The following is a 27,359-nucleotide window of genomic DNA, read 5'->3' as shown; positions in this document are numbered from 1 at the left end:
ACTATATTCTAATATATCAGTTACTTACCAAATTTCTATCCATTTTTAAGAACTTTAATTAGGTAAATTTTTTCTAGGCTATTAATTAATACGTAATTTAATTATAATACGTAGTGGATAAATTAGAATAAGAGATGAATAGAAAACAAAAATTTGAGATCCATAATTAATATGTTATATTTTTCTAAGATTTATGTTATACCATCCACACTATTTCCAATTGTTATAATCTCGTACATGAAGCCGTGATACAAAACGTTTTGTTTGATTATATGGAGTCTCAGTTGAGTCTAAGAAAAATATGAAAAGAATAAAAGTACTACTAATAGATTAGCAATTTTAAGTATCACATCTCAGAAGTAACTTATGTCTGGTTATGCTTTTAATTAAAAATTATTTATAGCTGGTTCCCTGCAGTGTGACAAACGAAAGAGACGACTAAAGTCATCGCTGTACTTGCAGTCGGCAAACGTTCTAGAAATTAATTTGTTAATTTAATAAGATTAATTAACAACATTCTTCATTTAAAAATTTAAATTTTTTTATTTTTCTTTTGGTTCGGACAAATTAAAGCATGAGGGGAAACAACATTAGTGTACGTAGCTTCCGCGTTGCTTCGAGTGCAGCTATATCATCCCAAAGCATAATTAATTAATTAATTAACAGAGTATTAATTAATTTTAGTCTTAATACAATTGGACTTGATCGAAACAATGCATTATATATTATATAGCACGTACGGCACCAATGCTGGCATTTATACTATATACTGATAACTATTAGTCTGTCATTAATTGTTTTCGCACAAGATCGACACCAATTTTAAGAAATGCGAAGGAATATAGATAAAAAAAACCCTTAATTTAGTGGAGTATTAATTTTGTAATAAAATGTGATTGTAAGCAATTAATGAATATAATAAAAATAAAATGAAATATGTAATGTTAAATATCTTAGAAGGTCAAAATGAAACATTTAATGGTATACAAATGGAGTATTTTGCAGTCGGAAATAAATCAATATGGTTCTCCTGCGTCCCGATTAACATATCACACTTATCAAGTAACACGAGATTTTATGAATATTGTTTAGTGTATTTATATAGAGAAGTGTGTATTAACAGAGAAAAACATAATAATGGGAGTAGTTAAATATATTAATAATGTAGTTGACTTTTTTCAAAATAAAGGGTATGATGCCATTTCTGTTATGTCATATTAAAAGGAAAATGAGACATTAGTGAAAGGACAAAAAAATTGCAACATATATATACATTTTCAGGTTTCAACTATGGGGTTTGGATGAAGCACTGCCAGGAACAAAGGCTTAATTAGTTAATTACAAAAGTTAAGTTTTATCACCAACTTTTAATTTTAAACAACTTTTGAAATAACCTTTGTTCTTCTTTTGCCATTTATTTCAACAACGAGCGTTTGCTATTAGTTTTATTTTTATTTTTATTTTTATTTTTATTTTTTCAGCATGCTACGATACAGCCCTTTAACCATATCAAAAGCTTAATGAATTAAATCAGTAGCCCATTACTAATTTGACTAAAGTAGCCCAAATCTAAATAAATGAGCCCAACACCATTTTTCTCCTTCAACCCAACTTTGGTGCAAACACCTAATCCAGGGTTTAATTAAGTACGATTAAAAGTCTAGTAATCTATACCAGGAGTCATTAAATTTTAATTAGAATTCATAAATTAATTTAATTAAAATTCAATTAATTATAAATAAATAAAGTACATGTGTGTGAGAATTAACTACCTCGTCACTAGACACAACTAAAGTTTATGGAGTAGAGCTTTATAGACGTCCTATGCATTTAAGCATGCTCTTAGTTTTTGCTACAGATTTACTTGCACTTGCACATAAGCAAAATACTATAACTATAGGAATTTGATAGGGGTCCATGATTTAGCAAATTTCACCAAAGATATCTCCAATATATCTTTCTTCATTTTATATGATTTAGCATATCTTTTATTTTATTTAGTTATCTTTATTTAATTTTCATATCTTTTGTAAGTTTTTTATTTATCTTGCTTGATTAGCAAGATACTTTTTAGGGTTTAAAATTCTATATATAATAGAATTTTACAGTATTTTGATTCATTGAGAAATAAAGTATTCTTCTTCTCATTAGAAACGTTTGTGATCTACAATGATAAATCAAGGGTCTATCAATTGGTATTTTCATTTATCTTGTTCTTCTTCTCATTAGAAACGATTGTGATCTACAATGATAAATCAAGGGTCTATCAATTGGTATTTTCATTGAGTTACTCTTCTACTGCGACAAAGCATCTCCTCCAATGCTCTCTCAAAATCTCTCAGATAAGTCACGTCACATTTTTGTCTCAAAATCTTAAAAAAAAAAACCAAAACCCATTCGATCACCGCACTTTCTCTCAAATCTTCATCACCCATTCACTAATCTAGCTAGGGGCGTGAGTTTTTGTTTGACAAAATTTGAGACCGGCATGCCGTAGTGTTTTTTTTGAGAGATTTGAGAGAGCTTTGGAGATATTGTTTGTGGTGAAGGAAGAGTAACTCAATGAAGCACCGGTTGATAGTCCCTTGATTTATCGGATTAGACCACCAATGATTTGTATTGAGAAAAGAAGATAAACCTTTCTAAGGAGCGATTTTCGCCAGAACCGAGGATGGCAATAAATAATTAAATTTATTTCTCAATGAATAAAAGATTACATATACCTCTAATTTATAGAGTTTTAACTAGACTCAATAAAGATAAAGAAGGAATAAAAATAACTAATGAAAATAAAAGATATGCTAAATCAATAAGCCATGAGGCTGCTTGTTGAACAAGACATGAGGCTTGTTGCACAATGCATGAAATCTCTATTAGAATTTCATAAAGTGGAAGCGTCAGTATAAATAAATCTTTTTTTCTCAAACTTCGAATTAAGCTCATAAGAATTCTTAGAAAGTGACCTCATTCCAAATATTTTTTAAATTAACCATTTGATGACGTAGAACATAATAATATAAAACTTCTAATTTGAGAAATGGAATGCTTATCTAAAAGACCACGCTATAAAGCACGTTGTCATTCCTTGGGCATGCAAAATATAACTTAGAAAAAATAATTATTATTAGAAGAATACAAGTAGAATCGAATATACATTGTTGATACATGTATATATGACTTGTTCTACTTAAATAAAAAATATGTAGTAAAAATAGAATAACATAAATACCTAGTTGTCACTCTTTATGTCACTAGTTGATTTTGAAATAACATCTCAGGGTTTGGTATTTTCTAGTCTCCTTCGTGTATAATTCACATGTGAATTTCATCCCAAAACCATATAACTCACATGTGAGTTGTCACCAAAAAAATGTAAAATTAAAAAGGTCAACTTAAATATTTATACCTAGTAAGTCATTTCTTATATCGCTATATATACGCTTTTACCTACGATTAATGATAAGTCAAGTTAATCCCTCCTCCTATCACCAGGTACACTTTACCTACGCCTAATTAGTACTCCCTCCGTCCCAAAATATTAGACTCGTATACCACTTTGGGGTGTCCCAACATACTTGAGTCATTTCTATTTATGGTAAAAATCTACTTTATTACCAACCTCACTTACACCACTAAACAACACCTCCTAAATTCTTGTGCTAAAAGAAATGAGTCTAATATCTTGAGACGGAGGGAGTAGTAATTTTTTCTATCATCAAGTACGTTTAAATGAATGAAATGATACCTAGCCCCGTAAAATCTAACATACACTTGGCTTGAACTTGAAAAAAAAAATGGTGATATGAGTTTGCATTTATATCTCCCACCAATTACATGATTAAGGGTAAGTTGGGAAACAATGCATTTATGCATAGTTGGGTAGATGATTCCTTGCCACTTTCTACACAAATTATTACACACACATAGATGACAAATATTTGATGGTTCCTATGTAGTTTACTGTTCTCTTCAACCCCTTTCATTCAATTTCGACGTAGACTAAAAAAAACATAAAATCTTGACAGAGACAAAGAGACAACAAGATTGATGGAATTATGCTTTACAGAAAAGACAGCAAACCTTAAGGCTAAAGTGAATCTTTCATTGCGTGCTTATTGAAAGGGGGCCAGAATAAATCCTCGTTTTTCAGCCTATAAAAAGCTTTTAGCAAATGCATAATTATACTTTCACCAATTATCTCTTTCTGTCATATACACAAATAGTAACCCTAGCATCAACCACCACTAGCCTAGCTAGTTCTTGATCCTTATGATTTTTATTTTTTACAAATCTAAAATAGGATAAAAAAGAAAGACAAATTTATTAAGAGTATATTGACATTCATAAATTAATTATGCTGCTACTTATTAAATTTTTTTACTACATTCGTAAATTCGAATATTATTTAAAAATCTAAATTTGGAGTAGGAAAATAAAAGAAAGACAAAATTTTACTAAGAGTATATTTACAAATTAAATAGATCTCTTATGATAGGAAACCACCAAAATATTTAAACCCTAAACAAAAATATACAATTAATAAATATCATAATTAATCACCAATTGGATATCTTCTTATTATAATAGTGTTTCTGCGTACGAAATGACATGAGCAGTGCATAGACAATGCAAATTCACTGCATCAAAAATAATTTGGAAATATATATAAGTAGAATTTTTTTTTATTAAAAAAATGGAACAATATTATAAACTAAAAGTAGAAAGGGTAGGGATGATACTATTGGCCACCAGTCATTCATAAAATCTGAGCTAAATGAAGCACAATCTTTTGCATGTTTTTGGAATCTGAAAAAACTTGCCATATTTTATAGAGAGGAAAATGGAAAGAAAATCTTGGGACTCAGATACAGTTTTCTAGGATATCTAAGGGGGTTTGTACTCTTCTTCAAAATGTGAAGAAATTTTAATGAAATTTTGGCTGGCATGAAACAACGTGAATGGCTACGTACCTTATTAGTAATCATTGCTATTCATTTTAGTGCTTTCTGATCTAAGCACAAACTAGAATCAAATAATGAAGAAAGAAAGGTAGTAGTAATAAATAATGCTTACCTTTTTCTTTAATCACCAAACGAAATAAATGAGGATAGATGAGGTGTATCAAAATTCAAGTTTGTCTAACAATAACGAAACTATTGTTTATGCACTCATATAAAAATTAAAAACATACTACTACTTGAGTTGGATTCAAATAAAAACATAGGAGTATTTTAGTGCACGTATGAGTGACTTTGCTATTAAATTAATAACTCACTTGCATTGAATGTATCTACTAAATGGAGTAGCATTATAATACATCTTATTTCTATCACAATGCATTTTATACATTCAATACAATCGATTCTCACATTCACATTTAGGAAGTTCTTTACTTGAAACTTCTCTCATACTACAAAGTATAGAGCTTCTTTTATTTTTGGTGCTCCCAAAATTATGGTCCATTTTTCATTAAACAGGCGTTAGATATTAATAGTGTTCTACGTATTTCCACATTTAATAATATTCTTGAAAATTATAATTTTCATTTTATCTGCGTAGAGGATGGTAAATTTTTTTTCTCAAAAAAGGGTTGTGCAATTTACAATTCGTGTGACTATTCTACTTTTTGTTTGAGGGTTTAGGAGACTAATTTTCTGATTTTTGAAGTCAAAATCAAAGTATTCATTAGTTCCTGAATTACTCATCATACCTTTAATTTGCCAAAGTTTCAACATGCTTAATCATGTACATAAAATAATGTATTTGAAGACTAACAAAGTTTTTAATTTTTTTTATCATCATTATTATTGGCTTAACCCAAATATTACGAGTACCAAGCAAGTTTGTCGATCCCTATTTCACATAACCTCTTTTACACCATTTATATCTAATTAATAAAAAGATCATTCCACTAGTCATGACACCCAATAAGTGAAATTTTAGATCCGAGCATATTGTAGTTCAGTGACTAGTAGGAATATCAATCCTCTATATCCTCGTCTACAAAAATTAAATCAAACTTTCTAACTCTAAAAGAGTTAAATAGATCCCCACTTCGGAATATTATTGAGATCATATATTCTATCATACTACCATTTAAATATATTTTTTAATTTTTTGATGACAATCATGATAACGTATTTTGGTAGCAAGCAAACGAGTTCCAATTTGTAGCTGTGAACATCCCTATAAAGAGCAATCTAGCTTCAATAGTTATAATCATCATCCAAGTTGCAATCACATGTGGCCCCCTAAACTAAATTGAATATGCATAACACACACATTCACCAAACGCAGTGCACACATTAAATTTTTTTTCTTGAATTGCAAAAATGTGTGACACAAAAATGTGAGGAGGAATAAAGAAGATCCAGTAGATGACTTTCCTAGAATGGCATTGATTGGCAGGACGAGGTTCCACAATTAGTAAACAATGACCTAACATAGGGAAGTGGAACTTGATGGGGTACGGACTAAACAAGCCCAACAGCAATGACGGCCAACAGCAATGACGGCCCATCAGCCCGAAGCCCAAGGAAGAGTATGAGTTCGGCATGACCAAAGAGTTCGGATGAGTTCGGCATTACCAAAGAGTTCGGCCTCAGCCTACAGCTCGGTAAAAGCCAACCAATCAAGCTCTGCTCTCAGGTCGGCATCAAGCTCTACTCTCAGATCGGCAACCAAAGCAGTTCGGTCTCAGTATTCGGCCGAACAAGGAGTTAGTGGACCCATACAGGATGTCCAACACACCCACTACCACGTGATGTCAGTTCAGGCCACGATCGTAGGCCATGACCTACGCTTCACCCACGATCTTAGGCCATAACCTACACGACATCCACGACTTAGGGTGGTGATGCAAGCCATGATCTGAATTCATTATATAAATAGAACTTAGATCTGATAGAGGGGGGTTAGAAGTTCTTTAGAGAAAAATACCATATAGCAAGTCTGTGTTGTAAGCTGTAATTCCAGATCAAGCAATACAAACCTGCCCCCATTTCTCCCCGTGGACGTAGATTTACCTCAGTAAATCGAACCACGTAAAATTCTCTGTGTCGTAATTTATTTTTACGAGCATTCATCATCATCGAAAATTCGCCGACTCATCACTGGCGCCGTCTGTGGGAAACAGAGAACAAAATTTGTGATAAAGCGAATTTTTGATCCATTTTCTCCACCCAAAAAATGCATACCAGATCGCAGAATACCCGTATTCCTGCCCGGGAGAACCAGGAGGAAGCCAATCCATCCCATAGGTCGGGAAAACAGCCTAGGGATAAATCTACCACCCGTTCTCATGGCGGAGGAACAAGCCGCTCCAAAAGCCGTCACACCGAGTCTTCCCAGCAGCCCGATTTGAACGAGGCTGTCAAGCTGTTTTTGGCGGAAAAGCAGGAGGAATTCTTAACCTTCCTGCAAAAAAGCCAAAAGCAGCCGGGGACAAAAACGGCGGATTCTCCCTCTCCCTCCATACGAGACAGTCACTACCGCAGTAGTGTCATGTCTTCCAGAAGAAAGAATCCTCGGTACCGGAATCACAGGAGAACTCCATCTCCTCCATACCGAAGAAATGTCGGGTTCGCCATGTACGGAGTATTGAGGACTCCGTTCTCGGACGATATTACCCGAACTCCCCTTCCACAGAACTACCGAACTCCGTCGATAACCTATGACGGACTCGTGGATCCTCATGACTTCCTGGGACGCTATCAGTATAATATGGCGAACCAAGGTCTCAATGAGGTCCATATGTGCAAGCTGTTCCCCGAGCTGCTCATCGGGAACGCCAGAAGGTGGTTCGACAGCCTTCCTCAAGGCAGCATTAGATCCTACCGAGATCTGATGGATGCTTTCCACAGGAGGTTCTTTCAGAAAGCGGAAGCCCGGATCACTTCGGCTCAGCTGCTTTCTATACGTCAAGGTCGCGACGAAAAGATCAGCGATTTTATGACGAGATTCCACAAGGAATGCCTACAAGTAGATAATCTCAATGATCTACTTGTCTTTTCGGCATTCCAAAATGGAATCCTGCCCGGAGCTCTCTACAGAAAGCTCGTGGAGTGCGGTCCGCAAACAGCTCAAGAGATGTGGGACATTGCGGACAAGTTTTCTCGTGCCGATGAGGCAGACCGTCGAAAACGGTCTTTAGACAGCTCATCCAGAGAAGACAAAAAGAAGCCCGGTCATAGCGATCAGAGGCATCCTCGCCGAACACCTTCTCCACTAAAGGAGAGATAGCGGTCATCCGAGGTGATCGAAAAAGAGCAAGTGTGTTCGCAGATTGCGCTTAAAAGTGCCGAGCAATCAGTTCGGCACCATCAAGCATAGCAATCACAGCAGCCGGAATCAGAGGCCGGCGAAATGGCCGAAGTCACACCGGAGCCGAACTCGATGGTGTACGGCACTGAAGCCGTGATTCGGTTGAGATCGGCATATCCAGTCCCCGAACTCAATTTCTCCTCAGAAATGAATGGTGATGGACTGAGAGCCGAACTAGATCTTGCCGAAGAAAGAAGAGAATTGGCCTGCCTAAAAGCAGCCAAGTACAAGGAGCAAGTAGCCCGGTATTACAACCAAAGGGTGAAGAAGCTGCAATTTCAAGTGGGAGATCTCGTCTTGAGAAACAACGAAGTAAGCCGAGCAGAAAAGCTGGGCGAACTCGAGCCCACATAGGAAGGTCCATATCGGGTGTCAGAAGTCCTCGGCAAAGGGTCTTAAAAATTGACTCACGCGTCAGGAGCACAAGTACCCCGAACATGGTACGTTTCCAACCTCAAGAAGTTCCATTTGTAAGAGACAGTCCGGTCAGTCAGTCTTATGTGTTTTCTTTGTTTTTTACTTGTTCTTGTCTCTACGTGCGTTGTGTCTGTCTATGTGAGTGTCGTCTCTTACAAATAAAACTGAGGTATCTCGTTCTTCAAAGGCTGATCCCCTTTTTAGAACATACAAGCCAACGATTGTGCGTCAAAGCTTCTAAAGAGGATACAAGACCACAATTCAGCTTAAACAAGCAGTTCGTCTGAAACGAGCTGCAACAAGCCCACGATTGTGTGTCAAAGCTTCTAAAGAGGATACAAGACCACAATTCAGCTTAAACAAGCAGTTCGTCTGAAACGAGCTGCAACAAGCCCACGATTGTGTGTCAAAGCTTCTAAAGATACAAGACCACAATTCTGCTTAAGAATCAAGCACTTCGTCTGAAACGAACTGCAACAAAAGTCCGATTCTCGCGATAAAACTTGCCTGAATTAGGACAAGGGAAAGTCCAATCCACGCGATAAAACTCGCCGAATTAGGACGACCAAGTTCGGTCAAAGCAGTTTACCTCATAAGACCGAGGACGACCATGTCTAGTCAAAGAGGTTTACTGCATAAGACCACTTCGGTTAACTGGGAAAGTCCGATCCACGCGATAAAACTCGCCGAATTAGGACAAGGGAAAGTTCGATCCCGGCGACGAAAATCGCCAAATTAGAACACAAAGACGAGTCCGGTCAAAGATGTTTATTTCATCAGACCAAAGACGAGTCCGGTCAAAGATGTTTATTTCATCAGACCAAAGACGAGTCCGGTCAAAGATGTTTATTTCATCAGACCAAAGACGAGTCCGGTCAAAGATGTTTATTTCATCAGACCAAAGACGAGTCCGGTCAAAGATGTTTATTTCATCAGACCAAAGACGAGTCCGGTCAAAGATGTTTATTTCATCAGACCAAAGACAAGTCCGGTCAAAGAAGTTTACTTCATAAGACCGAGGACAAGTACGATGAAATTTTTTCGCTAAGCTGTAAATACACAGTGTTAGAAGCGAAAACAAAAACAAAATTTCATTTTCAAATCTTGTTCGGCACACAACTCCGCTACCCTACAAGATGGCGTTACGCTATTACAAAGGACTATTCTACTGTCCAGGGTTGCTAAAGTTGAGCCATCTATTCACAAAATCCTCGTGAAGCTGAGTTCGGGCGTTCCAGGCAGCTGCAGAATAAGCAGGTCGACGAGATGCTCTAATCGACCTGCCACCTCTTCTCTGAGCCCGGGAAGCCCTAGCACCTCGGCGGCGAAGAGTCTCTTCACGAAGCAGTTGTTGATCTTGCTCACTCATAATCACAGCTTCTCTACGAACTTCAGCCTGTTCTCGTCTTGACGTTTCCGGCTGTTCCAGAGTTCGTTGCTGACTTGGAGTACGGTTTTGAGCAAGTAAATCAAAGGTTTGATCTGGAGTGCGAGCATCTGTTGGCACGATATGCCGAAGGAATCTTTCTATGGAGGGGCGCCGAGAAAGAACAATGTTGTACCGAGAAGCCCAGCGCCGCAATGATGTCACGACTTGTTGGCAAGCCGAGCTCTCCAGCGCATTGTTCCTCCGGAGTACATTATATTCCTCCCACAATTCGTCAACTCGACTCTGAACATCTGATATGGTCATTCCCCCCGCGCACACGGATGTAATCCTCGTACGCAGTCCTCTCAGCAATGGTCGTATTCAGCTCGGCCTCCAGATCATTCTTATCGGACTCTAAGTCCTTATTATCGGCATCCAGCTTCACCAAACGAGCCAGAAGCTCGTCATTCTTCGTCTGATCGGCTATAGCTCTTTTCTCAGCTTCGTCTAAAGCCGAAGAGTACAGCCGTTTCCAGTGAAGTATCTCCAGCTCCTTGAGAGTTAAGAATACAAAGCAGCTACGTCAGTTCGGCATTTCAGCTTACCGAGCAGGTAGTAAACCACAACAGGAGTAAGAGAGTACGAAAGGCTAAACGAAGACACAAGAGCAGAAAGAAGAATTTTTTCATTCATAAGAAAAAAAATTTTTCTATACAAAGAGGGCTTCAAGGCCATTTTACATAAAGGAAGAAACTAAACTAAGAGAAGGGAGACGAAATCATACTTCGCTAGCTTCGTCTCCGCCTTCTCGGTGAGGTTCAGTTTCCTTCTCCTTATCTGCTTCAGCTTCAGCCTCTGCCTCCTTGCTCTCCCCAGCCTGCTCGGCGCCACCGTAGCCGATCTGCTGCGCCTCCTGATCGGCTTCCTTCTCCGGATGCCCGGCTCGCTCGACTTCGGCCTCCCGCTCCAGCGGCTCGGCCTCACCCTCTCCGTTGTAAGTCGAAGCGGGTGAAACGGGTCCCACGGAGGCAAAGATAGCCTCCAGGTTCTCGTCCCGATCAGCTCGACAACTCCGGACTCGGTCTGCAGAAAGCAGGACCGAAGATGAAGCGAGCTCCTCAAGGAGCGGCAGATTCTGAAGCCGAGCTGCTATCTCTCGGCTGTACAGAGGCAGCACGACATCGGCCCCCTGCTCGCCCTTATCGGCAATTAGCCTTACCAGGCTACCGACAAAGGCCGAGAACTGGCTGCTCAAAAAGAGTTTCTCCGTGTAAACACGGAGAGCCTCCCCTTGGGCAACCACGGCAGCAGCATCGCTCCGCTTCGCCTGCTCTCGCTGGATGACGAGCTGGTTTTTGGCAAACTGAGCTTCATCCTGGGCCGAAATCCTAGCAGCTCTGGCCTTCTCAAATTTAGCCTCAGCCTGTTCGGCCCGATGACAAGCAGCCGCCAACTTCCTCTGCATCTCGGCATAGTCATTGGACGCTTTGGAGAGTTCGACGGCGACGAGCTTGGAGAGCATATCGTTCCTCTGAAAATGGATAAGGAAAAAAGTCAACAGAGGGCACCAAAAATACAGGACAGAAGCCAGGCCAAAGAATCAAGAAGACAATTCACCTCGGCGAAGTCCGTGGGCCATAAAAATGGCTCACAGATATGCTCCGAAGGAGGCGCCAAGACCACGTCTTTCTCTGGCGCTCTCGGGGGCTTCTGGGTCCTCCCCTTCCTACTTGCCGAAGTCGACTCCGGCTTCTTTGGACCCGAAGAGGTCTTTTGCCTCTTCGGATTCTTCTCGGCATCAGGCGCCGAGCTGGTAGCCTTCTCTTTCTCCGGCTCCTCAAGCTCGGAGGACTTTCGGATAGCCTTATTCAGCATGAACACTGCCAAAAAGCAAGAAAACAAGGTTAGTTTTCTTCGTTAAAGCAGTAGAGCATAAAGATAAAGAGAAATCCTCACCCTCGGCCTCTTCGTCCGAAGACGAGATATTGAACACGAGGTCGCCCTTGACGAGCTCAGTTTCCGAATACTGTTTCCTAATCATAGGAATCTTATTGAGCTCGCCCTCGAGCTCGGCCAACGGTTCTAACCGAGGGTGGGGAATCACGGACTTCGGCCTTCTCCAAGGAAAGCCCGGAGCCGAAGTCCTATTATAAAAAAAGAAACGGTTTTGCCATTTCGGCCACTTGGTTTTGCAGAAGGCCCTAAAAGGCTGTAAGGGGATCAAGTAAAACCAAGATCCTTTCCTTTTAAACTGGAAAAAATTAAGGATTGCCCTCAGAGACAGATCCTTATTTAGCCTACGCAGTTCGGCAGCAAAAGCCGATAAGTGCCTCCAAGAGTTCGGAGTCACCTGACCTAAAGGGAGTTGAAAAAAATCAAGAAGCTCTACAAAAGGTGGGGGAAGAGGAAAACGAAGCCCGCATTCTAAGCAGGCTTCGTAAACGGTGGCATAACCCTCCGGCGGGTCGTTAGCCCTATGATCATCGTCGGGAACCACCGCCTTCCCCCCAGGTAAAAAATATTTCTCGTGAAGGGATATCACAGTATCCTTACTCAAGATACTGTGAAAATACTCTACGGTCTTCTCCCCGGATTCTTTCCGGCTAGAAGACCCCTTATCCCCTTTCCTACCGCTACCCGACACCGAAGAAGAAGAAGAAGACATTTTTCTTACTTTTCGAAAGTGAAGAAAGTCTGAAGAAGCTCTTGAAAGCGGAAGAAAATTTCTCGAGAAAGAGAGAGTATAGAAGACGCAACAGCAAAGGTGTTCAAATGAGGAAGAAAGAGCATATTTATCAGATTCGGCGAAGATTTCAAAATCGTCGCACCGTTTCGAATCCCACCTTTTCAGGATTCAACGGCCGGATTTTACTGTCGCATTTAATGCAGTCACATGCAAGGCACGTCCCCTGACGTCAGCCTCCCCCGTACCTTTATCCAGAATGCCGAAGTGACTCGCTTCGCCGAAGTGATTCACTTCGTCTTTCGGGGGGGGTAGTGATGGGGTACGGACTAAACAAGCCCAACAGCAATGACGGCCAACAGCAATGACGGCCCATCAGCCCGAAGCCCAAGGAAGAGTATGAGTTCGGCATGACCAAAGAGTTCGGATGAGTTCGGCATTACCAAAGAGTTCGGCCTCAGCCTACAGCTCGGTAAAAGCCAACCAATCAAGCTCTGCTCTCAGGTCGGCATCAAGCTCTACTCTCAGATCGGCAACCAAAGCAGTTCGGTCTCAGTATTCGGCCGAACAAGGAGTTAGTGGACCCATACAGGATGTCCAACACACCCACTACCACGTGATGTCAGTTCAGGCCACGATCGTAGGCCATGACCTACGCTTCACCCACGATCTTAGGCCATAACCTACACGACATCCACGACTTAGGGTGGTGATGCAAGCCATGATCTGAATTCATTATATAAATAGAACTTAGATCTGATAGAGGGGGGTTAGAAGTTCTTTAGAGAAAAATACCATATAGCAAGTCTGTGTTGTAAGCTGTAATTCCAGATCAAGCAATACAAACCTGCCCCCATTTCTCCCCGTGGACGTAGATTTACCTCAGTAAATCGAACCACGTAAAATTCTCTGTGTCGTAATTTATTTTTACGAGCATTCATCATCATCGAAAATTCGCCGACTCATCAGAACTCACACTTAATTCCACCCAATTCCGCTTTCTCTCTCACACACTAATTAACCCTCTCCCTCACCTCTATATCACCACCACAATCACCAATTCTTCCCTCTCCATCTCCCCTTTCTCTCAACAATGGAAAAGGCCAGCAACATGAAGCAAATGCATCATTTCAAGTTCAAAGTTCCGTCGTTCGACTTCGCGAGCGACCGCAACAACAGCAACCCTAGCTCGGTAGACGGAGATTTGGTGGCGGCCGGGTTCTCGTGGCCGCCTAGGAGCTACGTGTGCAGCTTCTGCAAGAGGGAGTTCCGGTCGGCTCAGGCGCTTGGGGGCCACATGAACGTCCACCGGAGGGACCGGGCTAGGCTGCGCCAGTCTCCGCCGAGAGACGGTGGAGGTAACGGCGGTCAATTTTCTCCGTTAAACCTAAATCTTGACCCAAACCCTAGTTTTCACCCAAACCCTAATTTGATGAAATTCCCCCATTTCACTTCCAAATTGCCCCCGACCACGCCCGTGACCGCGGATTTCATGAAGGTGAGGGCGGCGAGAGGGTTTCTCGGGTCGTCGGAGATTAAGAAGCCGGGGTTTGTGAGGTTGGATTTGGAGATTGGGCTGATTAGTCCATCTAGTAAGGAGGAGCTTGATTTGGAACTTCGACTTGGATACACTTAGATTTTAAGGATAATATATTATTGAGAATTAATGATGAAAATTTTAATCACTTTTTATATTATGTGCCTTTTTTTCCTCTTATTCTATGTTGTACTTTCATATATATTAGGTTTTCAGTGGTCATGTATTATATATTTATTTGTTCTCTATATTATGTTAGTTTTCGAATTATATAGTTTGAAGTATCATTTTCCTGATTTTCTTAGGCTGCAATAAAATGAGACAAATATGATGATTGGTGAGGAGCGATTTGCATAGATGTATTTAATTTGTCTTCGGAGAGAGATGGAGATTGAGAGAAACACTTGATATTCGTTTTTATTCTTATAATTGTTTCTTTCTGAATCTATTCGGTGATTATGAATAAAACAAAATTTTTATTAAATTCTGAGGCTCAGATGTATTTTTGTTAAATTTTACTGGTCTAAGTATACTCTCATTCATTGAAGTGCAAATATTGCAAATTAGTACTATTTTAATAGCAATTTGAGATTTCTCTACGTAAACTTACACATACATACTCATTAAATTTAGTATACATGTTTATTATAGTTAGATATTGGCATCTTTTGGTGGATTGACTAGATTAATTATGTGTTCTTGATTCCATTCTTTTGCAAGTTTAAACAATAGCATTCAATGAGGCACGGCTGTAGCCTATTCAAATTGTTCTCTCAAATTGCAGCAAAAAAGGCGATTTCGTCGCCTTGGCGGCCCCCACACTCCGGCCCGACATCATGTGAGGGGGTTCAATCAGGGTTCGCAGTAGCCCGTTAAGGGGGAGGCCCTAACCCAACCCACTGGCTGCCAGAAGCCCATCTCCCAAGGCCTCACACTTGTGCCTGAGAGATGGAAGCAACTACATGCCAGCAGTGAGATTCGAACCCAGGCTCATTGCAGCAAGATTCGAACCCAGGCTCATTGCAGCAAGATCTGCTCCTCCGTTGCCAACTGCGCTACGCCCCTACGGGCAAATTGGTTCTCTCAAATCATTAGATCCTTTGTGGACCCTCGCAAGTAATTACTGTATCAAGAATATTTTTATTATTATTCTCAATGTCCTAACTAAATATGTATGTAAATGAATAAAAAACAATACAATCATTCAAATTTATTCCCGTAAATTAACTAAAATACTTATAGCTCAAGCTCATTCCACGCAAATTTTATTAGTACTTTATAAATTATATAAATAGAACCTACATTGCTCTAATTGTTTCAACTCACATTTTAATCAACAACTTTTTAGTTTTCTTTGATTGAACTGTGTATTAAAAATTATTTCTAAATCAAATTGACATACACATTCATACAGAAAGTAATTAATTCATATGCAGAATTCGAACAAATGATAGAAACAAATACTTACTCCACACGCATTATAAGAAATGAATCTAGATCTGTTTGATTATAATTTGATAATACTCCCCCATCCCAAAATAATATGCACTCTTTCCTTTTAGTCTGTTCCATAAAAATATGCGTTTTTTTTTTGGAAACTCTTTTAATTATATCTAATATTGAGGTGGGACACATACTCCGCTAACAGTATTTTAATTACTTTTTCTCTCTACCTCTATTTAACTTATCAATTTTACATTAAAACTCGTAACAAATTCAAAGTGCATATTCTTTTGAAACGGAAGGAACAAGTACTAACAAAAGTGCATAACATCATACGCTTACATAGGTATCAGAGATCCCTGTTATAGTGTACAAACAATACACACAAAGTCACACCTGACAAACATAATTAGTAGCAATCTAGCATGAACATTACTCCCTCTGTCCCACTCAAGATGAACACATTCTTGAGTGACACGAGATTTTAGGAAGTGTGGTTAGGTAGAATAAAGTAGAGAGGAAAAAAGGTAGTTGAATATTTTAATAAGAAGATAGGAGAGAAAATGTTATTTCTAAAATTGAAAACTGACCATCTTGATTGGAACAAATATAAAATGAAAGATGGTCATCTTGAATGGGATTGAATGAGAGGGATATAAAATGAAAGATGGTCATCTTGAATGGGAATGAGAGAGTATTTTTACAATATGGTGTCATCAAATGATTCTAAGCAATGGAGTTAATTAAATATAGTGGGGCCTTACCCAAAACATGATAGTTTGCATGTTCCCGACAACGTCCAGGTGTCGAATGGCATCATCACAATCCCCCAATTGGAAATTGATTTTCTACTAAGTTTCAAAAGCTTTGCAGACTACTGAATGACCCTCTTTTACTTCCCAAATTAGAAACAATACCATTTATCTAAATAAATACTTCAAATCTTATAGTCATTCACTCTAGTAGGTGTTCCAGTAAATTAAAACGGTCAAAATTTTAACTCGTCACATGAGTTTATCACAAAAAGGGTGATAGCAACGTTTATTTATGCATTTCCTTAGTTAATTTTTTTATTTTGAAAATTGTATTTTTAACTCATAGTAGTAGTTTTTAATTAATTCCTTAATTAATAAAAAATGGTTTGTAGTTTTTAATTAATTTTTATAAATAATAAAAAATTATGGAATTCCTTAACCAATGAATATTTCATGTGTAAATATATTTTTAAATTTGATTAAGTATTTTTAATTTTAAATGAATTACTTTCGTGCAAAATATTGGTGCATATTTCAATTTTAGAACTAAAAAATTGAATAGTGTAAGTGAAATGTTTTGGCTTGGCAATGAACGTGGGAAAGAGAGCGTCCATTGTGAGAATTATGACATGTGTCAGAAAAAAGAGAAGACTGATGATGTGTGGATCGCATTCAAAATTAGCGCTGAAAAGTTTGGTTTAATAGTAGTACTAATTAGTGTAATTAAATTGCAATTGTTATGACCCTTGATGGATCGAATATATCCATTTTCTTCCAAATTCAGCACAAATTTAATTTTGAATTTCTTCTAAAAGATTTCATACTAATTAGAGCTGAAAACAATATAATTATTTATTATTTCCAACTTCTCCCATGAGACGAGTTTTCACACAACAAAAATCTTCTCCCATGAGGCGAGTTTTCACACAACAAAAATTTGAAAGGTACAATTGAACTATTTTCTCAACTAATGATTCTTAAATTTCCTATTCTTTTTACTTTCTGGATTTACCGATTGGGACAGTTTAGTAATATCCATAGATTTTACTAGGGGGGGGGGGTGCGATCACCAAGGCCAATTGATTGCCCCCCTCCCCCCGGCCTCCGACCGGTCATCATTGCGGAGGAAGGGCCGATTCTCCCTCCCCCTCGCCTCTGGCCTCGCGCCGATCAATGGCCTCAGCCGATGGCACCATCGGCTCCGCATCGGCATGCGATGGGCCTCCATTGCGGGGGCTCGGGCCGATGACGGAGCCGATATCCAATTTTTTTTAAAACCCATTCTCCTTCAATTCACATTCATCCCTTTTCAATCTCAATTTCAATTTTATTACTTCTCTCAATGGTGATATGAACTTCAGCAACAAGGTTCCCGACATGATGGGGAAGAAGAAGGAGACAGTCGGGGAGGCGTCTGAAGCTGGGCGGACGATGAGTACCTACTCTGTAACACCCCTTACCCGGTAGGTAACCCACCGAATAAGTGATGTCACGTTTCAGTATCGAAAACCCGTGCTGAAATTTTTCCTTTTTCTTTTTAGCTTAAAAGCATAATTAAAATCTATTACATTTAAAAACTTAACATTTATCCAGCGGAAGGTTAAAGATTAAACTATTACATAACATGCCACGACTACTAAACCAAGTTGACCACCAGTGACTCGCCAAAGATGCAAAGCTGCGCAACACCACTGACATAATGTCGACTCTAACCTGCAGGGGGGAAAGAGGGGGAGTGAGCTCGAAAGCCCAGTAGCAATATCCAAACTACAGAATCCAACCCTCTCAGCTAAGACAATAGTAACTATAATAACTACATTATTTCCTTTTTAATCTTTTGCTTGTTTTCATTTCAATTTCACAGATTTCCAAAATTACTTACAATCACATTATATCAAACTTATTTGTATTATCGTCATACAACTTTTCCATATATTCTTACTCATGTCTCTTCAGAGATTTCATTCTTAATGCCATTTCCTTATTATCTTGACTTATTATTACAATATATATATTCCAAATTCTCAGAATTTTCACACCAAAGCATACCTGTTCAGATACCCATATATATTCATCATATCATCCTCGTCATATTTCTCTTATGGTCTCTTGATAACATATTCATATATTTATTTCTATACTACAACATTTTCATTGTATCTTATAGCTTTGGTTTCTCCAGATTTCGCATATCATCATATATCATTTCGTATCACATTTTTCTCATTTTACCATTTATTTTCGTATACTATTCTTCCGTGTTAATTACCCCGAGCGGGGACCGTTCAACATAAAATATCATTTCCTCCGTGAGGACTGATCAACAATCATATCATATATCATATTTCACAAATCACATATCACATATCACATATTACAGATCCTTTATTCACAAGTCATCAGATATTAATTTTTTCTTATCTTATCATATATTACAGATCATTTATTCAGAAATCATCAGATATTATTTTATCTTATATTATCATATATCACATATTACAGATTACAGATCCTTTATTCAGAAATCATCAGATATTATTTTATCTTATATTATCATATATCACAGATTACAGATTACAGATCCTTTATTCAGAAATCATCAGATATTATTTTATCTTATAGCCCCAATATCTACTTGGTTTCAGGCAGGGTACACGGACCAGATCAGAAACAGAATCAGATGCAGACGCGGATTTTGTCCTCGAGAGGACTCCGCACAGACCACCCATAGGGTGCAGACAGATAATCAGACCACCCATGAGGGTGCAGACATATAATCAGACCACCCATGAGGGTGCGGACAGATAATTAGACCACCCGTTAGGGTGCGGACAGATAATTAGACCACCCATTAGGGTGCAGATCAGACAGATCAGATAGGGGCCCATCAGATAACAGACGATCCTCGCTTCGGTTATCCAGAAGACGAGTGATCACAGATAATGCAGCGCTGCTGTCCTATGGCATGCCAATTGTACCCAACACATATGACCAAGCAAACAGGACGTTTTATTTCATATTCTTCTTTCAAATCTCTTTTTCACATTTATTCCATTTCCAAATATCACTTCAGATAATCATTCTTATCGAATTCACAGACACTCTTTTTCATATATATTCAGATATTTTTTTTCATAATCTATTCAGACATATTTCACATTATTCAGATCTTCATAATTTATTACACTTCATTGCATATCATATCCATTGTCTTTATTCATATTCGTACCATTTTTTTTTTCCACAGATCATTCATATTAAAATTAATAAGAATCATAATAATCCACATATTAAATTATAAGCATATTTAAGCACATTATTTAAACATCTCACATATAATCACATTATAGCACACATCATCTCAATCTAAAGAATCGAAAACCATAGAGAGGATACGCTACCTCGCAGGCTTATGAACATAAGCCTATTTCACCTTGATACTTCTCTACCCTCTAAATCCACTCCTTTGTGATCAAAACGCACTATATGCTCCTTCGCTTTATGCATAATATAAATAGCGTACCAATTAATAAACCCATGATCATGTTTTCATCATTAAATCATCTAAATAAATTAATTTGCTATATTAACTTAAATCATCTAACTATACAACTGCACTGGACTGATTCGTCATAAAAATTCTATATTCATTCGGAAGGATTTAGAGGCTTGACCTAATATTTTTAAATGCCCAAAGAAGTATAGTTTATAATCCAACAAGATTCATTCAAAAATTTCTAATGGTTTGAGAGATATTCTACTTTTACCAGAGACTAACAAAATCGAATAGTTTCTGGCAACATTTTCTACACAATTTTTATAAATAGTATTTGTACTCTTTAATTAGTCAAAAAATTCAGAGAACAACGAGACACCTTATAGTTAATTTAGAAATTATGAAATCAAGTTTTCATTGACCTTAAATGCCCTGAATAATTCGGATAGAACATACTAAAATATGGCAGTTTACCACAATTTTGACAGTTTCCGGCGGTATTGTCTTAACAATTTATACATGCAGTAACTGAACTCCTAAATTCTCCATAAAATTCAGGGGACCTCAAGACTAAATATAGTTATTTTTAAAATTGTTAAACAAAAGTTTTAACCTTTCTTAAAATGCTTAATAATTCAAACTAGGAGGCGGCAGATTAGAGAGTTTGATTCTTCTCAAGCTTTTATCTCAAACCCAACCATTCCACATCAAATATCATCAATTCAGCTCCCCCCCTGTTCAATATTCATCCAAATTCACATCCATGTAATCAAACTTCTAATTCAAATATCAAACAACGACAAATGAAAGCCTATGATCGCGTAAACGTCAATATATCGAAATTTAATCGGTTAGTTTTCCTACCCCCGAGTGAATGAAATTTCAGCCCTTCAACATCAACATATACTCAAGTTCAAGGTATAAAAATAGAATAGGAAGAAAGGGCTACCTCGATTTGCTGGCGGATACAAGATTACCCGATCGATTTACCGATTAAATGACAAATATTTGGAAATTAAAAAGCTTAAGCTTTTGGTCTTCCATGGAGAGGGGGAGGACGTGCTTGTGGCTGAAATGAGGGGGGGTTTGGAGTTGATGATAGACAAAAGAATTCTCTAGAGAATTCTAATCATTATTTAATTATTTAGTTAGTTTTTAAATAAATTAATTATCTTGTAACATTTTATTGCCCTATCATATGATATCACATTTAGGAACTCTTTATATCATCATTTAGCATTTAAATTCTAGTTTAAGGCAAAATTATTCCTGTCTATATCTTCAAAAGTTTCGCCGATCGTTTTCGTTAAAAACTGAAATTATCGGCGATAGAAATTTTTTTTAATTACCTTCAAATGGCCCAAAACAATTCCTCACATTATCAACAATTATTCTAGGCCATAATTTGTAATTTATAAAATTATTACCCCTTAGCTTCGATTTATGATTTTACACGGACAAAAGAAATTGCCGAAAATTGACTAATCGGCATTTCGTATCAAATTTATACCTTACGGTTTAACTTAACTACTATTCCTCACCACATATCCAAACCTTTTATTGGTGCCTATAATTCGGGATGTTACATACTCCATAGAGGAGTCGATTGCTCTTGCTCATTGTTGGACAGAGATCTCTGAAGACCCGATTGTAGAGGACAGTTTCTGGGGGCATGTCACGAAAAGATACGGAAAAGATACACATTCTAAACACTTAAATTTCTTCAACGGTCTTACTCAACACCCACCGCACCCGTCACGCTCAACCCGCACATTTTTAAAAAGAAATGCAGGGCTGAGTACTTGATGCACTCAGTGGACACATGCCAAAATAATTTTCATAAAATATTGTGTCAGTATTTAAAAGTGAACTCGAGGTTTTTATAAAAGACCAAGTCACCAAAACATTTTCTCGCTCAAAAGTATGGCTGCAGCCCATTTTTCTCTCTCCTCGTACCATATCTGAACCTCATATGTGAAACGAGAACGTGGCCACATTCTCGATCACTGGACCGGCCAACTCGAAAAATAGCGCACGATCCCCTCTGTGTACACTAGCTTGAATAGAGACTCACTCCCTAGACAAACCCGAATTCGATTAAACTCATAACTTCTAGTAGGGACTCACCCCCAACTAGGGCGATCAGATAGGCACATCCTCAAAAATAAAATACGGCAATACACAATATATTTGGAATTTAAGCTCATAACTCATACTTGAAAGATATTGCGTAAATTTAAAAGTAAGCCTACACAATAATGTAGGATAGAAAGCCCACCTCGTTCTCTTACAATTCTTAACTTGAAAATTTTCACTCTTCCTTAACTCGCTTGTGAAAGAAAACCCCTTTGAAATAAAATAACAAACTCATAAAAAACTCATACACATCTATTTAAATTAGAATGAATGCATCCTACGTGAACTTGAGTGCTCGTTTATTTCCTCGCTCATTCTTAAAGAAATTTCTAGATTATCGTATACTTAAAGCTCCGTCCAACCTCAGCTCAAAAATTACTTAATTAACAAAGCCCACAAAACAACATACTCAAAACCCATTACTAAACCACCACCAACCGGCCCAACGTATTCTATAAATTCAAGTGGCCCAAAAGTCCTAAAACTAAAAGTGGAACTTGCAAAAATTAAACCACTGAAAAAGGAAACCCCCAACTAAATTCAAAAATACTCCCAAATCCCAATCATCCATTACGTCTTCTTCAGGGCATCCGTAGTGGTGTGGATGTCCCGGCGGAATTTCCCGCGGAATTCCCAAAAACACCTCCTCCCACGTCATAAGGACTTCTCACTGCTCTGCCACGTCATATGGAATTCCCACTGCACAGTGGTGGAATTTCCTGCGGAATTCCCGACGGAATTCCCACAACAAACAAAATTCACAAATTAACAAATTAAACACTTTCCGAAATTAAACAATGTACAGAATTAAAAATTTCGACACGAATACGGAGAAAATTCAACCACTTTATTTAAAAAAATATAATTGATTAAAAAAAAATACATTATTTTTTAAATAAAAACTGGCTCCTCACTCCTCGGATTCCCCGTCGTCGGTTCCCTCGCCGTGCCCGCCACCGCCCCTCTTGCCGTCCCCGCCGCCGCCCCCCTCACCGTCGCTATCCGACATCGCGTCGAACCCCAAGTCGCGGCGCATACTGTTGTTGAGGGGTCTAAGCTTCCGCTTGTAGTGGGGGTCGGTCGCTTGGCGTCATTCCTACATCCCACGTAACGATGCGTCATGTGCGGCGATGCGGGCATAGGAGGGGTTCTCGGGATCCAGATCGTTTTCGGTGGGTGCTGCCGATTAGGCCTCGGTGGATCTGCTGGGACTTCCCCTCGACAAACGCGCCGCAGACCTTTGCCCAATCAGGCGACGGCGGCGGACCGAAGATGTGGGAGTGGGGAACTCTGCATCAGCGGGGGGGAGTTCAGCGGAACCAGCATTGCTGCTGTACTCTCCGGATGCACTGATCCTCGTCCGCTTCGGCCTGCCGGATTCCACACCCGCAGTGAACTTGAGCGAATCCTGCACTGCGAGATACACCTCCCAATATTTGAATTCCCCGAAGCCCTTTTCGGAGTCAGGGAACTGCTGGTGAGACTGCAACTTCACATCCTCGGCGGACATGTCGCTGGTTGCCGAGTGGAGGTTGTTTGTGTAAATGCCGGCAAATCGGCTGAGCGGCTTCTTCAACCGATCCCACTTTTCCAGCATTGATTCGAGTTGTGGGCCTTCCCCGTTGGCGGTTTGAACTGGAGGTAGCTCTGGCTAATGCGCCACCACATCCGGTTGATGTGCTGGTTCGCCCCGACGTATGGATCCTCAACCACACTGATCCACGCCTTCGCCAGCGCGACGCACTCGTCCGAGCTCCAGATGGTCCTCTTGGACCCGCTGGATCCCCCCCCACGTCAGCAGCGTACACCGGGAAGCCCCGTCCCTTGCCCCTCCCTCGCCCTGTCCTCCTCCTCCTCCTCTCTATCGCCGGCGGATTCTCCCGAATCAGAGAAAGCCCCAACTCCTCGAATGAGAACGTGTCGATGCCAGTGAACTGAGTCTCGAGAGGAGAACTCACCGGGTTGTCCGTCGACAGTAAGTCCATAAAGGGCCGATAGACGTTGTCCACCGGCGATTGGGAGACCCCCGACCTACTCCCACCCGAAGCGCCAGGCGATCCTTGCATCATCCCGGGCATCATCATCCCCGGCATCTGGGGCATCATCCTCGGCATCTGGGGTATCATCCCATACCACTGTGGGTACATGTTGTAGTACCCCGGCATCATGCCCGATGGCATTTGAGATTGGGGCAGCATCCCCGGAATTTGGGACATCGACTGGGAAAATTTCGTACTCTTGCCGATGGGAAAATGCGGCACCGGTGAATCGCTCGAGGCGGGAGAAGAATCACTATCGTGGTGCTCCATTGATGATTCGAAACAAATGTATTTAGAGAGAGAGATACTCGTTAAAACAAGTGGTGTGAATGAAATGAAGTTTAACGGGATGTATTTATAGAAAAAAACATTTAATGCAATACACGGGAATTTCGTGTGGTATTCCGTGACAGTCCACGCAATGGCGGACGTCAAGACGGAATTCCGCGCGGAATTTCGCTAAACTCTGCGGACCTGCGACGTCCTCCTCGGAAATTCGTATCCGCGCCCGGTATGCACAATGGCGGATGTCAGCCACGGAATTCCGGCACGTCCGTGGGAATTCCGCGTTGACGTCCGCCATTGCGGATGCTCTCATATATACTCTCCTGCACCTCACCTTCTTCTTCCGACACGTCCCAAAGTTTGAGATGTCCACAATTTCATACTCTTCTCGCCTTCTCTCTCTCGTTAAGTCCCAAACAACATTCTCATAAAACAGAAGTTAATTCCCCAACCCAAACTGGAAATTCTAAACTCTTCTCCCTAGATCGCGCTCTCTCCAGCCGCCTCAACCTGCTGTCGCCGTGGAAGCCCCAGGCGCCACCGTCGTTTCCCGCTTCGCCGGATACACTGCAGTTTCAGCGCCGATTTCACCGCGGAGCTACCGCCGCCATCCCGGTCTACCTCCCAACTCAAAGGTGGGATCTTTAACCAAAATTCCCTTCCCTATTTTCTTAATTGCTATTGGGTTAAACTAAAGGAAGAGGACAGTCTTGATTATCGATTGACTATTGCTAAAGAAAGTTATACTCCTACGAAAAACGTGTTGGGTTTGTGTGTGTACTAATGCATATGTTCGGCAATATGGACAAATGTCTCAGCGGTGAAGGTGAAGATTTTACCTGAAAGGCGGTTCCTCTGGAAATTCTCTTTCGGATTTATGAAAAGTGGGAGACGTGTGGGGATGGTTTTATATATAGATATACACAGGTGAAATTGTTACTCAATGCCTCCTAATTCTCAGGGAAGAGATTTGAATGGAAGATTTGGGCAGATTTGAGCATATCTACGGTTGGTCTCATATTGGATTCTCCAAAAATAGTTTCATAGAAAGAAAATTGGGCTGGGTGCATAAAAAAATACATTATAGGCTCTAAACTTTTATTCTTTGGCTAAACATAAATTTAAATTCTATTTTTTCCTCAAAAATAGTGTAACATTCCTCAATTTCTTATGCAACACGAATCTCCAATAATTTTCGAGCATTCACAAAATTCCACTTCCATTGCTACTTAAAATTCTCTACACTCTAATCAAGTAAGGCTTAACGAAAACACGAGCTCTAAAATAATTCCATAAACTCTCAAAATAAATAAATGATATTCGACTAAAAGTTTGACAGTCATCCAAAAACTAACTTAAAAGAAATAGGAAAAGTCGGGGGGTCACAGTGCTAAAATTCACGAATTCTACTATGGCAATGTGAGTGAGTTCAAGTACTTGGAAATATATCTGCAACTGAAGGATTGCCCCAAATTCATAAGATTAATGGGTCGTGTCGGGGAGGACGAGCCTGGTGTATGAGTGTGCTAAATTTCACGATTTCTACTTCCGTTGTTTTTTATTATGCTTTCTATCTTTATCTTTTTTTCTTTTTTTCAATGAATTTCTTTTTTGTCGTATATTACGTTGTCCTTAATTTAAGTCAACAATTACAAGTGAAATATGTAAAAATAATGATGATGTGGAAATGAGATGGGCTCTGAGATAGGCTCCGGGATGGGCTCTCATTGCAGGGAGATAGGCTCTGAGATGGGCCTGCTGACGTGGCAGAATAAAATGAGGATACGCTCTGAGATGAGCTCCGGAGATAGGTCACCATTGTGAATTAAACAGTTGACTCGGCAGTAGAGAGGGATTGTGTGGTGTTTTTGTCAACCATAATTTGTATACTAAATTATTTAACAAACTTGTAAAACTATACTTACCCACCAAAGGTCGAAAAGTATAATAGTACTCCTTCCGTCTTAACTAAATTGGGTCAAATATTTTAGACATGAAGATAAAAAAATTGTGTTAAATGAATTAAATGATAATAAAATAAAATAGAAGAGAAAAAGTAGGAGAGATAAACGAGAGTAAAATATGTGATGAAATAAAGTAAGAATGATTATACTCCCCCGTCCCATAAAAATATATAAGAAATTGAAATGGCAAGAGAATTAATTCACAATTGGTAAAGTAAGAGAGATGAGAAGAAAAATTGTTAAAGTAGTGTAAAAGGACCACAATATTATTAGTGTTTAAAGAATTGTAATGGTGGGCCATAATGAATAAATTGTAAATAAATTGATGTATATGGGTAATGAGTTGGAGACAATTTTTCCATAAATTGCAATCCCGAAGTTTTATGGACAGAAGGAAATGGAAAGAGTACACATATTTTTATGGGACAGGGGTGTGTATGTTTTATTTTTTTATCGAAAGAAGAAATGACTTAATTTTGTTGGAACGTCCCAAAAATAAATATTATTCAACTTAGTTGGGACAGAGGGAGTATTTAATATGGAATTATGTTGGAAAAGAAATACTCCCTCCGCCCCACTTTAGCAATCCTGGTTTACATTTTTGGGTGTCCCACTTTAGGAGTGCTGATTGAAATATTCCAGAAATAGTAATACGCTCTACACTCCACTAACCTTTTTCTACTCATACATAAAAGTAGGATCCACATTCCACTATATTTTTACACTAACTTTCATTTACATTTGTTAAAATCCGTATCGAACTCAAATGAGACTCCTAAAGTTTGCAAAAGTGAGAAAAAACTTCGTCGTTCCGCGCACAGCAACCCAAGTCTACAAGTGAAAGCTTAATTAAAAAAGTATTGTAGCAAATGAATAAAAACTACGTCGTTTCTAGGTACAACAACCCTTACCG

At 39.2% G+C, this 27,359-nt stretch overlaps 1 protein-coding gene and 1 long non-coding RNA gene across 2 annotated transcripts; one reads left to right on the top strand and one right to left on the bottom strand.

Annotated features, from left to right (window-relative positions):
• Nucleotides 1–13,884: 13,884 nt before the first annotated feature.
• Nucleotides 13,885–14,427, top strand: LOC121776932 (transcriptional regulator SUPERMAN-like). Its single transcript, XM_042174076.1, has one exon. The coding sequence runs from the start codon at nucleotides 13,885–13,887 to the stop codon at nucleotides 14,425–14,427; it is 543 nt and encodes a 180-aa protein (XP_042030010.1).
• Nucleotides 14,428–18,039: 3,612 nt separating this feature from the next.
• On the bottom strand, nucleotides 18,040–21,603 carry LOC121776178. The gene is made up of 3 exons (XR_006045253.1): nucleotides 20,972–21,603; nucleotides 19,928–20,023; nucleotides 18,040–18,239 (listed from the first exon to the last, which is right to left on the bottom strand). It is a non-coding gene; the product is annotated as an uncharacterized LOC121776178 (long non-coding RNA).
• Nucleotides 21,604–27,359: the final 5,756 nt, after the last annotated feature.

Source organism: Salvia splendens, chromosome 18, assembly GCF_004379255.2.
Source record: "Salvia splendens isolate huo1 chromosome 18, SspV2, whole genome shotgun sequence".
Taxonomy (NCBI): domain Eukaryota; kingdom Viridiplantae; phylum Streptophyta; class Magnoliopsida; order Lamiales; family Lamiaceae; genus Salvia; species Salvia splendens.
This window is presented reverse-complemented; position numbering and strand designations above follow the sequence as displayed.

Excerpts from the sequence above, each read along its gene's own strand:
- LOC121776932 (XM_042174076.1), top strand. The coding sequence starts at position 13,885 with ATGGAAAAGGCCAGCAACATGAAGCAAATGCATCATTTCAAGTTCAAA.